The sequence below is a fragment of the Pterocles gutturalis genome, unplaced genomic scaffold, assembly GCF_000699245.1.
Source record: "Pterocles gutturalis isolate BGI_N339 unplaced genomic scaffold, ASM69924v1 scaffold12129, whole genome shotgun sequence".
NCBI classification, from domain to species: Eukaryota; Metazoa; Chordata; class Aves; order Pterocliformes; family Pteroclidae; genus Pterocles; species Pterocles gutturalis.
In genome coordinates, this window is record NW_010133528.1 from 58,608 (window position 1) to 72,984 (window position 14,377).

Consider the following 14,377-nt stretch of genomic DNA (forward strand, 5'->3'; position numbering starts at 1 on the left):
CTATCCTGAAGGCAAGCTTTCTTTGCGTGCAAATCAGGGGAGAATTTGTTTCATTATCTGTCTATGGTAATTTATGGGTAACTGTAAATGTAACTGAGTAATAACTAATTTGTTCTTTATTTTAAATGCTTTTTTTTTTTTAACCAGAAAAAATGGAATTACAATATGCATCTGAAAGATACCTTTGGATTTAGGCCATTTTGTTCACTGTAAACTATTGTAGCTGATGTTTATGAAACTCTCACAGAGAGATTAAAAGCTTCATATACTGAGTGGTAGGAGGCACTGGCAGGCAGTAGAAAAACACAATGCCATTTCTCTCACAGCTACTACACATTATCCATATGCCAACAGGTTCTAATAAAAATTTACTCTTTCTAAAACAAATTGGCATTTCATTGCCTACAACCCTGGTGAACACTCACACCTATACTTTCATTCTTCTTTCTGGAAATACATCCATTATGTTCTCATAACTGCTGAAGTGTGACTTTTGGTTGATTTGAGCTTTTTTAATAGTTTCCTTGCAGGCCCTATGGCACAGAAAGCATCATAAATACAGGAAATACCTACAGTAATCCAGTGTTTAATGCAGTCCACAAGTTGGCCTTGGCAAGCAGAAGGGGGTGAAAACTCTCTTTGCAAAATGTGAGAATGAAATTAAAAGTGGATTGTGAGATAAAGTTACTCTGTCAGTACACAGGCCAAAAATGAATCAAAAGGGTGGGTCTTACACTCAAACTAAACAAAAAAAATACAGCTTCTATTAATGTGGATCAGGAAAGGGAGAAAATATTTGTTTTTCAAATTTTTAATGTTTAAACTTTGTCCTGCATTGCAACACTTTTTCAGTGCATTACTGAACATTAGACTAGTTGTTGTGAAGCAGAATGGTAAAAGACACCGACACCTTCATCTCTTCCCGCATCACTGAGGTGCTGGCTTCAGCACAATATCACTTATTTTTACCTTTTCTAAGCACACTTTTGAAAGGGAAGTAGTGGTCTAACTTATTTAAGTGTTTTGCTGCAGGGTGTGCATGGATAAAATCTGTACAGCATTTTGTTGTCATACCCCATTTCCTCTGTTCAACCTTCTGAAAAGAGCATTGTGGCAAGCATATACAGTTACTCTTCTGGTAATAATCTCCCTAATCTCCTTCTTCCTGTTGGGTCTCTGTTGAAAGCCAGTTCAGGAGAAAAGGTAATACAAAATAGCTTAAGTTTATTTAGATTTATAAACCCAGAGCAGAAGACAATATAGTTGCAGGATATGAGGAGTCCATGCTTAACCCAGTTATCTGGTAACTCTAGTCTTGGGGCTTTTCTAGTTTAAAAAACAAAAGAAGTCACCAGCAGCCCCATCCTAGAGGCCCAATAAACCATGCTGGATCAAAACTACACAGAACTATGAAGGAACTATCAAATGTGATTTTGCCAATATTAAAAACAGTTATCTTGACAGTTTTCTTTGGGGATGACATATTGAAAATCATTAAAATTAAAATTGCTTGAAAAGTACATAATGGGTTTTCAATACCTGAAGTTTCAAACCCATTTTTCAAGGGATGACTCTCAAAAAAATTTGGATACTGTGCTGGTTTTGAGTGGGATAGAGTTAATTTTCTTCACAGCAGCTAGTATGGGGTTGTGTTTTGGATTTACGACAAAAACAGCTTTGATAAGATAGGGATGTTTTAGTTATTGCTGAGCAACGCTTACACAGAGTCAAGGCCTTTTCTGCTTCTCACCCCACCAGCGAGCAGGCTGGGGGTGCAGAAGAAGTCAGGTGGGGACATAGCTGAGACAGCTGACCCCAACTCACCAAAGGGATATCCCATACCGTATGATGTTAAGCTCAGCATATAAAGCTGGAGGAACAAGAAGGAAGGGGAGGACGTTCAGAGTGATGGTGTTTGTCTTCCCAAGTAACCATTACGCGTGATGGAGCCCTGCTTTCCTGGGGATGGCTGAATACCTGCCTGCCCATGGGAAGTAGTGGATTAATTCCTTGTTTGGCTTTGCTTGCATGCACAGCTTTTGCTTGACTTATTAAACTGTCTTTAACTCAACCCATGAGTTTTCTCACTTTTACTCTTCCAACTCTCTCCCCCATCTCACCAGGGTGGAGTGAGTGAGCAGCTGCATGGTGCTGACCTGACAGCTAGGGTTAAGCCACAACAGATACAAATACGATCTGCATTAAGTTTTGCTTGCACCATATTCTTACAGTCAGTTACCTGAGTGTGTACAAAGGACCTCCACTTGGCCCACTCTCTGATGTCTGTTTGAGAAACATCCCAGGAATCCCTGTTCACTTGGTTGTCCCAAAGAATGCTGAGCAGAAATTTTCAGCTGAGGTTGATTCTCAGATCAGGCTGAAAAAAACACCCATTCAAATTTTAGGAGTTTCAGGAACTGCTAATCTGGTTATTTTTTATCTTCAAATGAAACCAGATAAGGGAAAGATTATTTTCCATGTTCAGAAGAAATGCAACTGAATGAAGTGTTAAATACTTATCCCTGCAAATTCTGCTGCAGAATTTATCACAGCTCTGCAGAGACAGGCATTGCCTCCTCCCCTTCTCTTTTCACTAGCAGCTCATCTGGAACTGGCCTGGAGCTCTCTGCAGTTCAGCTGCAAAACATGTACAGGACAGACCATGCCCATGAGCATCTCTGTGCATGCATCTGTACGTATGTAAACCCTGTTCCACTTACCATAAGTCAGTCTGTAGTAATTATTCAATCTCTTGTCTGTGCTTTATCTAACAAGTCTCTTATATGTACTTATGCACACTTAATCTAACAAGAGCACGGGGCTGTCAGTTTTCATAGGCAGATGCACAGATCAATCACAAAAAAGAGTCATTCTCCAGAGTTCTTTTAGGCAACATAGGAAGCTACATTTAAAACTATAGTTAAAATATGTAGCACCAGGGACGTATTTCCCTCAGGCTGCTTAAAGCAGCTGAGAAGTCATGCTCATCAATATTTTAAGGATACACTCCAGTTCTGAGTCCAGAATAGTAATTTTCTTTATTAGTTCTTCCTGTAAATCCATGCAATAAACAGGAATTAGTTGCATATCACTTGTACCTTCTGCTGGAACAAATTTTTTTGGATGACAATTAGCTAGTGTAACCTAGAGCTCACATACCTAGAGTAAACTTAATGCTTTTTCAGCTTAACTGAGGACCAGCCTAAGAGTCAGACAAGCTTTGCACATGCAACTTCTCCAGTATAGAACCTGTTCCAGATCAATACAGCCACAGCTCATGTACAAGCCAAAGGCCACAGATAGATATGCAACACACTGAAGTAGACCAAACCTCATTTCTGGTGACTTTATTACACTGACCTAAGAACAATCATGACACAGAAACTGTTTCTTCAGTACCTTGGGCTTCCTTGCTTTGCATGTGGCAGATTCAGGGAGAGAAAGCAATATCCATTTCATCAGTCTGATATTCTGCTGCAGGCATGTCAAAGCCAGACATCTTAGACTCTCTCTACATTTGATGACAATATCTGTTAGAATCATCTGAGGTAGCTAAAGATTATTCAAGTCAGTCTGTACCTTGGGTGCTTTGGGTTGTACTTGCCCTTCATCGTTTTGCCATGATGAAATACCTGCTACTTGCACCTACCCAGCTAATATCTATACAAGCTGCCAGCATAACTGACTCAAGGACTAAACGTTTCATCAGTGACACCTAATCTTTGTCTTCATTACTCCTCTTCTAAAAGGCATGCACCTTCTCCAGGGTATAATCTTATTGATAAAACAGGGCAGAACAAAAGCAGATATAAGTATATGAATTTTGGAGATTAAAAACAGCTTGCGGACTATTGCAAAAAGAGGAAAAAGCAAGTGGGAAAGAGACAAGAGAAAAAAAAATAGATTGTTATTCTATTTTCTAGCATGCAAATTTCAGATTTTGGAAAACTCTGTTGGCTGTATGTTGTATTTTTCTGGTGAAAATATTATTACCCTCTGAGATCAGATTTAGGCTATTCAACCTCTTTTAAAGAAAAAAAATGTAAATAAATTCCAAAGAACGGTTTTTTTTTCATTTTGCTATTAGAAAAGATTAAAATTTTACAGTCAGCAGTTTGGGTTGTTTCAAAGGGAGTTAGCTGAAATGAGTAGACAAGCTAAATAAACAACTGTCTGAAAGCTGTAAAGTAGGAGGCTTAGATATTCTATTGCAGAGTGCAACCTCCGCAATGAAAGACACATTGGGTACCAATTGTTACTCACAATAATTTAAGAAATTTAGGCAAGTAGCGCAGACGTCCAAACAAAAATTATTTATTGCACAGTCAAATTCTGACTGAAGTTACTATAGGTTAACAAGTTACCACATTTCAGCTGAGCCAGGCGAAACTATTCCAGTGTTTCCTGTTAGCTATTTATGAGAACGAGGCTCTTGCAGAAACAATGTGTGGTTATTCTAGGTTAACCTAAATACACAGGATCTTTTGTTTGCTCTGGGCTAAGATTGCACATTTGGAGTTACCTGCGATTGTACTGACATAGAGCAGTTTAGGCCAGATTATGTTTGAACATTTCATGATGCTTCCATTTACACATTAAAAAAAATCTGGTATTCTACCACTCGCTCTTTTCCTTCAGTGAACCAGACTAATTCAGTGCTTGTAATTAGTACATAGTGGATCTTGAGCTAGAACCTGAGAAGCTGTTTCTGCTAAATTTTTATACTCCGCATTCATGACAATACTAGCCCCTTGCACGACAACCTGAAACCAAAGCCTATATATTTTGTGATACAGACACCCTTTCTTGCAATGACCTAAGTTCCATTTTGTTTACAAAGACACTGTTCAAGTGTTTAGGCCACCTTAATTTCAATTTTAAAAGGCACAATTCGTCCCTTTAGGTCACAACCTTTAGAAGGATTTTTTTTTTTTAATAATAAAAGTACCACTTTTAAATAAGTATTTTAAATACTTAGGTACCCATGCTAATCCCTTGGCCAGAGTGTTCTGGACCACTGGCTGCAGGTGCGATGTGATCTCTCATCATTCAGCCTGAACCACATTTGAAACATAGGTAAACCAAAACACAAGAGTCAGTAAAAATTAGCTGCAGTGGAAAAAAAAAAAAAAAAAAAAAAAAAAGAAAAGGAACAGAGGTCAGACCAATTCCACCCTTAGTGTAAATCTGTTGAACTGAATAAATGCCAGAAAATAATTGGGAAAAGGATTTCTGTCCAGGAGTGAATAGCTATGAAATCAGCAATAACTAAGACAAATAGGGGAAGTCTATTATATCTATAAGGTTAACAAATTTTAATCTGACTCAAAAAAGGGGCTTTATTCTCAAAGGAAATACCTAAATTAAACTAGTTGCTCCTCTGCCACATACAGAAAATGAAGATTACCTTTAACTGAAAAAGGGTCGATAGCTGTCATGAGCTGTTCTTTGTTATCATAGCAAAATAAGTTCACCTTCATCAGAACATTTTGTTTTCTTGAGCTGTGCAAATTAGCCTCAGCTCCTGGCTGTCGTTCAGATTTGGACATGTTTGCATTCTCTGGGCTTCCAATTGTGCAAACTGCTCATTCTGCTTACTCTGTGGTTTTGGATTTCTACAGGATCTGTCTTACAAGGAACGCCACTGGCATGAAACCTGCTTCCACTGCTTCCAGTGCAAGAATTCATTGGTGGACAAACCTTTTGCTGCAAAAGAGGAACATCTACTTTGTACTGATTGCTACTCCAACGAATACTCTTCCAAATGTAATGAGTGCAAGAAGACTATTATGCCAGGTTAGGATGCTCACTTTTTGGTCTAAGAAAAGATTAGGCTAAATATCAAGCCCAAACTCAGCAACATTTGTGACAAATGTTTTTTCCTTGACTATCTCTGCTAAGTCATGGTGAACTTTGTAAAATGCAGTTGATGGTGCATTATAAGTAATTTCTATGACCAGAACGCATAATCATAGAATCATTAAGGTTAGAAAAGACCTCAAGGATCACCAAGTCCAACCCACACCACCTAACTCACTAAACCATGTCCCTAAGCACCACATCTACATGTTTCTTGAACACCTCCAGGGATGGTGACTCCACCACTTCCCTGGGCAGCCTGTTCCAATGCCTGATCACTCCTTCAGTGAAGAATTTTTTTCTAATATCTAGCCTAAACCTCCCCTGGTGCAACTTGAGGCCATTTCCTCTTGTCCTATCACTTGTTACCTTAGAGAAGAGGCCAGCACCCACCTCACTACACCCTCCTTTCAGGCAGGTGTAGAGAGTGATAAGGTCTCCCCTCAGCCTCCTCTTCTCTAGACTAAACAACCCCAGCTCCCTCAGATGCTCCTCATAAGACCTGTGCTCCAGACCCTTCACCAGCTTCGTTGCCCTTCTCTGGACCTGCTCCAACACCTCAATGTCCTTGTGGTGAGGGGCCCAAAACATAATTTTCATAATGGATCATGATAGAACTATCATTCACGTGAAGTGGATTATTCTTGAAAATTAATATTTATTTCATTTAGTATTCTTATTAATGGGATTTATAATGTTCTACAGCAATATTCATTAAAAGGCTTTTGGTGGCTGCACAACTAGAATTGATGTTTCTGGCCAATCCCAACTTTGTATTCTGTCTTCACTGGCTTCCACTGCTTGAAGATCAGAGGCAGCTTGCAAATTTAACAGCTTCCTTGATTCATGATTTAGCTTTTTATGTAATCACTCTAAATTTAGCTTCTGCCATAAAAATGAAAAATTGGTCAAAGTGCCTCTAAGGTCTTTCTTGAGCACAAAGACATGAAGAAACAGGAAAGAGTTATTCTCTTTTTCAATATGAAACATGAGGTTATGGTAACAGATTGCTACAAAAGTCATCTGTTCATGTCAATACTATAGCATTCTGTGACGATTTGAGGGCTTGAAGTGGAAGGAATGTTGGTCCAGAAACAAAATATTAAAAGGCAATTTGAAGAATCCACATACACGATCCATAACAGTTACTAGTTACTTTTTTCTGTAGAACTATTCCTTGGCTGTTTCTGACACTGCTCATCTTAGACAAAAGCTGAAAACCATAACCTTGTGCACCTAAAGTGTAAGAATGAGGGCTTGATGATGAAATAAGATGTATAAATAGAAACAATGATGATATTTAAAAGCAGATGGCCGTGTCCATTCACGACTGAGTTTAGGCATCTCCTATTATTCCATGTGCACCTGTTTTTGCCAATACAGCACTAACAACTAATATGCTTGGGAATAGCCAGTGCTAGTTTTAAAGCTGGAACTACATATATATGTATATATTTTTAAGATTGTTCATCAAATTCACTCCCATGATCAGTGAGCTTATTTACTGAATGGATCTCTTTTTTGCCTATTACGGCACCTATGGATTGATAAGTAGTAATTGAAGCTGGATTCAGTGATGCAGAGAATCCCTTCTTCTATTATAATCTGAAACAGAATAAATCAATTTTTATGAAGCTTTACAACCACGCACTGGTCTTTAGCTGCTTACTCAAGATAGCCATGATGTCACCACATTTGGACAGCAGTACACCCAGCATGTATTTCCTACTTACACGCCATGTTAGTACGGGAGCTACACCACAGCACTCTGGTCACCAGCTGAAGCATAATTCATTTTGAAAGAACCAGCAAGTGGTTGGATACCCTTTATGGAGACTGTTAATGCTACACTTGCCCTTTGCTTTGCTCCACTAAATGTACAATTTAGATTTAATAAAGCATTACCACGACAAGCCCATTAAATACTAAAGTAATTACAAGCTTGATCTTTCAGTCCTTCTGCAAACTAAACTCACACTGACTTCAGTCCAGCAGCTAACAATCAGGGCTCCCCCTGCCTTGAGTTTCAGTAACAACACAATCCCAAAGAGAGAACAGCTGAAAATGTGAAAATAAAATTCTAGACTATTATAAGAAAATGTATCCACATCTCCTGTTTCCAGAATGTCATTCCTTCAAGGACTGATTTAGTTGCTCCTTGGTATGATACAGAAAGCTACCAGCACAGAGAGGGCACAATTCTTAAAAGGAGTCCATTAATAAAACAGATCAGAAATATTCATGCAAGAATCAGGCAGAAGGATAATTAACAGCTCACATATTACACTGCTGTAAGTCAATTATTTAAAAAAAAATCCTGAAGTATACCACTGCACAGAATTTAATGAGAGCAAAAAAACAAAAAAGAAGAAAAAAATGCAACTAGTAAACAAAGAGAAATTAATTCTTGAGAAGGGGAAAATGGTAAAACTTCACCCTGCAGTAATGGGGGTGGGGATAGCTGGCATCAAATGAGTTAGTATGGTTCTTCATTATCAGCCAGCATGTGATCAGCTTGTCAGTCTGCCAAGCACTTGACATCATGTTTGTTGCCACAGGCTTCAAAAGTAATGCAGAACTGTAGGAGCATCGTTTGTTTGTTTTCCCTTCTGGCCAGTATGAAATATTCTGACTGAAGCTGGTGCATAGGAAATCTTACAGCGTGCAAAAACATTTATCCATGTAATAGGGCATCTCCAATTTCCTGGAAGGGCTGAGAGTCCACCTGTCATACAGTGGAGTGAATCTGCAAAGCACAGTATCTGTACCCTAGACAAGTCCGTTTAGCTCCTAACTACCATAGCACTTTTCTGATATTCGGTAAAGGATTGTTTAAAGATTTTCCTTCCTTTCACATAGCAACCATGGTTTAAATACATATGAAGACAGAGAGATAGCTTCTCTGTCACTGAAAGTTTCAAGAGACAGAAAAACATTTAGGATAGGTGTTGCAGAGCTGGAAACCATTGCATATTTACAGTGGACTTCAGTGAAGACAGGAACAAAGCCACAGAGCAGATACGAAATCATCCTTTTTCTCAGACAGTGACTACACTGTATTGGAAAAGGGAGGCAAGAAGCTTGCTAGGGATCAACCAGGCAGCTTGCAGCTGTCTAAAAAAGAAGCAAACAGGACTTGGAACAAAGAAAGTAAAACTTTAATGAGGAATGACCTTACCTTCACTCAGCACTAGTAGCAGCTTTTATTGGTGTCTTCCTAATTCCTGAGAATCTTCCTGTTCATTAGAATTCATTATTAACTCTAATAATACCACTAAAATTTGTCCTAAGCCTTCAATATTAGCAGTAAAAGTTTTTCTTCTTTATAGGAGAAGAACCACTCACTGTCCAAAACCCTAAAATGGTACCCAATGCCATGCAAAGCTGGAAGGAACATGAAATAGCCTCTCATAGCTGCACTGCTTATTGACTGACAGCCAGCTGTCAGGCAAACAAGCTGCAAATTGCATCCGTCTCAGTTGATGCTCTGGTCTCCTTACAGGTACTCGGAAGATGGAATACAAAGGCAACAGCTGGCACGAGACCTGCTTTATCTGCTACCGCTGCCAACAGCCTATTGGGACAAAGAGTTTCATCCCCAAGGACAATCAAAACTTTTGCGTACCCTGCTATGAAAAGCAGTTTGCCATGCAGTGCGTGCAGTGCAAAAAGGTAGTGCTTCTATTTTACTTACCTAAAACCTAAGAGATTGAAGTCCATCTCTTTATGTCCAAGTAGGTAGAATATCTTCCTTTTTTATTATGTGTGATAAAAGATTCAGAACCTACTAATTTTAGGAGATTATATAATTTCAGTTCCCATCCTGCACCAGGCACAGAATTTACTACAGTGAGAATTCTCTCACTCAGGATTAAAGATCCCTTTGTATTGAAAGCATACAGAGAACATGTTTTTGAAAAATAAAATAAAAAAAACCCCACCAAACCAAAACCAACCAAACCAAAACCAACCAACCAAAAGAACAACTCTGCATTGGAATAACCTCATTCCAATATAACCCATCATATATCATATACCCAGACACTCCAACTGGAAGGAAGATGAGCTAACACTGATCGTATTTTAATATTCTAATTAAGTTCAAGACAGAGAGATAAGCTTTACACAGAGTAAATGACATTCCTAAAATAAACACTGATAAACTCAGTACACTCAGGAGTATGACTTTCTAGGCTAAGGACCTTTTATTTGTGAATTTCCTAAATTATATTCACAGACACTAATAAGAAATTCTTCCCTAAAAAGAATCATCTCATCACTTATAGGTCTAACAAATCCCGTTTTTCTGTGGATACATGCATAGGCAAAACAATCAAAACCGTGGCTATATCCACAGTAAATCCCTTTTCCCACTGCCACTGTTTCCTCTTTGTCTCCCTTCACCCTCTGCGTCCTTCCAGACACCACCTGTGCCCACCCTACCCAGACTCTCTTCCATGTGTGCTACATGCTCGTTTGCCCTTCCAGTCAAGCAAAGATGCTCTCTGGTCAGACGTACCAGCTGGCCAGAAATAACTGCATCTTTGCTGCTGCACACACAAAACCAAGCAGGTAAAGGCTAATTTTTTCTTTCAGCCTTTGACCCAAAGTATACCTAACTGCCTGCACTACTTCCAGTCATCCATCAGTTTTCTAAAGCTTCTAGTTTTGTATCTTAAAAACTTTGTCTAGTGTCCAATTTTAACCACATTTAAGAAGAGGCTCAAAAATACTTGGGAAAGGGGCAAAGACACAGATGAATACACATACTAGGTAGCATGATCGTTCACACACAAGCCCGATCCCAAGGGAATCTCTCTTTAGTGAAGAAAGGAGGAAAAATTAAAGTGACCAATTTTATAGCTTTCTTAGGAACACTCAAAGGAGCAAAAAAGCTCAGTTTGTCTAACATCAGGGAAGCTGTTTTTGTAGGCAATGACTTGTTACAAGAGAAAAACACCCAAGTCCAGAGAAGCAGAAAGCAAAGACAAAGGCTAAAATTTGAAATAAGACAGTTCTTGCCAAGGAACGTAACAAAGTTGAAACACATGACGTAGTTTCTTCCTCATGAAGAATGGGACATGTGAAGGAACAGAGATGAGATGAATCCTAGCACACGCATATGAAAAGCAACATACAAAGATTAGCTTTAAAAACAAAGAGGACAACTAAGAGTGAGATTATACAACAGATGAAGAATAAAGTACTTTTAGTATGGGGCTTCCTTCTGTAAATTAGGAAATTATAATAAACCACTTGCATGCTTTTCTCAAGGTCAACTCCAGACAAAATTATGATTTTGCTGCTGTTAAGCTTTCTTTCCCTCCTCCCACCCACAAAAACCATATCACCTTTCCTCTCTACTGAATCAAGATACAAACCTGCCACCCTCAAGAACACACTTTCTGTCTTACTTTCCATAAAACAGGCTATCACTACAGGAGGCGTTACTTACCGGGAGCAGCCGTGGCATAAGGAGTGCTTCGTTTGTACTGGATGCAAGAAGCAGTTGTCTGGACAACGCTTTACCTCCCGGGATGAGTTCGCATATTGCCTGAGCTGCTTCTGCAACCTTTATGCCAAAAAGTGTGCTGGATGCACAAACCCAATCAGTGGTAGGTCTCTCATGGCCCATGCCTTTAAACTTTGTTGTTTTTTTTTTTTCAATGAACTGCTTCTATTATTAAAAATGGTTCAATAATTAATTTGGAATAACTTGAGACACTCAAGACACTACACAATTCAAGGTGTGTGAAATTAAATACTTATGATGTCTTTCAAGTGCCTAAAAAAAAGAAATGGAAGATGTCTTTAAATTCAAGTTTCCTCCTTTTCACCTGATTTTCATGGAACATGGTGGACACACAGTAAAAGAGCTACACATATAGGAGGATATGCATGTTCTGTATGTCACTCCACTTGCGTTCATTACAGATCGTCGACCTCAGCAACAACAGTCCCCCTGACAGTATCTAACTGGCTTATGTTGTAGCACAGCGCATTTCTTCCCTGACTTTTCAGGACAGCAACTGAGAAATCACAAAGCTTTTAGATAGTGCTGTCTAGTACCAAAGTACTTAAAGGAGCAACTGTTTAGAGCTTTAGTATGAAACATTTAGCATAAAAATACAACCTCCTCTATTAAGTAATCAACATTTAACAGCATGATTCATACTGTTCAAGACTGCGAATCTGAGTTCTATCTGGACCATCTTCTCTCTTGTTATTGGTCTGCCTTTGCGACTGTTCCTCACTAACATACGATTGCTTGTATAGCTCCCAGAAAAGCCAGTGCGTAACACCACAGGTACAGTTTTCTGTTCATGTGAAAGAGGAATTTCTCTTTTGAATATTGCAGCCCTTTCCATTACATGCTGGGTTTTTTTTTTTCAAATGTTGCTACTAGAGGCAAAACAAACCAAAAGCCCCTCTCAGCAGGTAAGAGATATGCCCAACTAAATCTTTCACTGACTTCCAGCTAGTCATTCCAATGCATCATATTCAAATTGCTTGTAATTTCTGAGTTTAAGCAAGAGATAGTTACTGCTAGGAAGCATTTGTCCCTTTTCTCTTTTTCCTGTGCAGTTTCAATACTCTTTAGGATAACCTCAAACACTTGAATGTTTTTTTGCAGTTTGATAACCTGCTTCTTTTCTTGAGGTGCTCTTCCTTCAAAGCTACGAATCAAGTCATGACACAACCAGTCAGACTTCTTTTTTAATGATCTAAATGCATTTTTACAAAACAAAATTAACTTAGACATCATAAAACATTCTGTAAAAAACTGTCAGACTCTGGTCAGGGCCAGTTGCTTTCCTTTTCTTCTGCTGTATATCACAGTGCCATCCCTTTAAAGTTAATTTCTGCCATTATCACCAGTGATAAGTCTAGTTCATTAGCTCAGATGAAAGCAACAGAACTATTTGAGGATGAAAACATTACTAGCTACAGAATAAGGGTGGCAAAACTAGCACAGCAACAAATAGATGTCACAATGGCATTTTTTCACTACTATATGTCAGATCTCCATAGCAAACTATGAGGGGAGTCTGAAATAGCATCACTTGCCGGCTGAAGTGCTGTGCTTTTCTTGTAACAGAATGCTTCTCGTTTTCAAATAGGACTCGGAGGAACCAAGTACATCTCCTTTGAAGAACGGCAGTGGCATAATGATTGCTTTAACTGTAAGAAGTGCTCTCTCTCATTAGTGGGTCGTGGCTTCCTCACAGAAAGGGATGACATCCTTTGCCCTGAATGTGGGAAGGATATTTAAAGCTCAAAATAAGAGGTGGGGAGAGGGGAGGAAAGCCGTGCTTGCAATATATAGTCTGAAATACATGGATGTTTGGAACTAGCTTTGCCACTCTGTGTTTCACTGTACTATTAACATCACTTAACTTTTTTCTTTAAACTCTCCAAACCTGGAGGGAAAACAATTTCAAAATCTCTAGTAACAGTGTTTAAGATTTCTACAGCTAACCAAAATTAATGCAAAACCAGAGATGTAAAACCATTTGGGTGTTATTAACATAACATACTCGTTGGTTTTTTTTCCTTCCACTAAATATTCCAGTTACAAGCAAGTGATATAGTTCAAGGATTACAATGGGCACGTACAATATATTCATAGACGGATATTCAGGGTGAAACCCTCAGCCCACTGAAATCAATGGCAAACACCATTCAATTTCAATAAGGCTGTGGTCTCACTTCAGTTTTTTTGAGCTATGGGACTAGTGTGTGCTGTCAAGTGTGTAGAAAGACTGCGAACGTAGAGGGTGTTTCAATGTACAAGGATTTGTGCTATGCCATAAAGAGATAATGATAAAACAGTTGAAGTGGGAGTGCTTCATAACAAGTACATATTTTACTGCATGACTAGCTGATCATTGTGTGAAGTACAAGTTCTGATTGATGGTGTCAGTATTACAGTTGGTCAACATTACACTGCACATTGTATTTTTCAAAATAAAATAATTTAAACCAAAATTCTGACTGTGCTTTAATTCTATTTACATATTAGATATTTACAAATAAAATGCTTCCACAGTCTGAAGAAACACAATGTAAGAGCCATACAAACACAACCCTTTTTGCACCCAGTCATTATGAAACTGTGGAGTCTAGACTATCCTCATATGGGCCCTGTTGATACAACAGTCTTCTAACTGAAATCAGTGGGAAAATTATCAGCAAAACTGGAAAACTATATGAAAATACTTAATCAACTACAGCTGATAAAAAATGTCTTCGTAGGCTCTGAAGTCAAAACCAAAATATTATTGTTCTCAGCAAGCAAGAAGGTCAAGACAACTCAAAAGACATTTAATCTTTGCAAAAGTCAGAATTCTAACTTCTATATTAGGGCATGCTTTAATTTTGTTCTGTATTGCAGTACGTAATACCCTTTGGTCTAGCATCATTTCTGCTACATGTTTGCTGCAAAGGCAACTGTCAGCAACAGCATGCTGGCAGGACAATAAAATCAAAAGGAAACAATCCAAAGGAAGACAAGTCT

General features: G+C 38.6%; 1 protein-coding gene across 2 annotated transcripts in view; it reads left to right on the top strand.

Annotated features, from left to right (window-relative positions):
• FHL2 (four and a half LIM domains 2) overlaps nt 1-13,845 on the top strand; it is a 45,545-nt gene extending 31,700 nt beyond the window's left edge. For both annotated transcript variants that reach the window (XM_010081277.1, XM_010081278.1), the window contains exons 3-6: nt 5,622-5,796; nt 9,362-9,531; nt 11,288-11,474; nt 12,981-13,845. In XM_010081277.1, the coding sequence (XP_010079579.1) occupies nt 5,622-5,796; nt 9,362-9,531; nt 11,288-11,474; nt 12,981-13,132 (684 nt within the window). In that variant the 3' untranslated portion in view covers nt 13,133-13,845. The remainder of the gene's footprint in view (nt 1-5,621; nt 5,797-9,361; nt 9,532-11,287; nt 11,475-12,980) is intronic.
• Nucleotides 13,846-14,377: the final 532 nt, after the last annotated feature.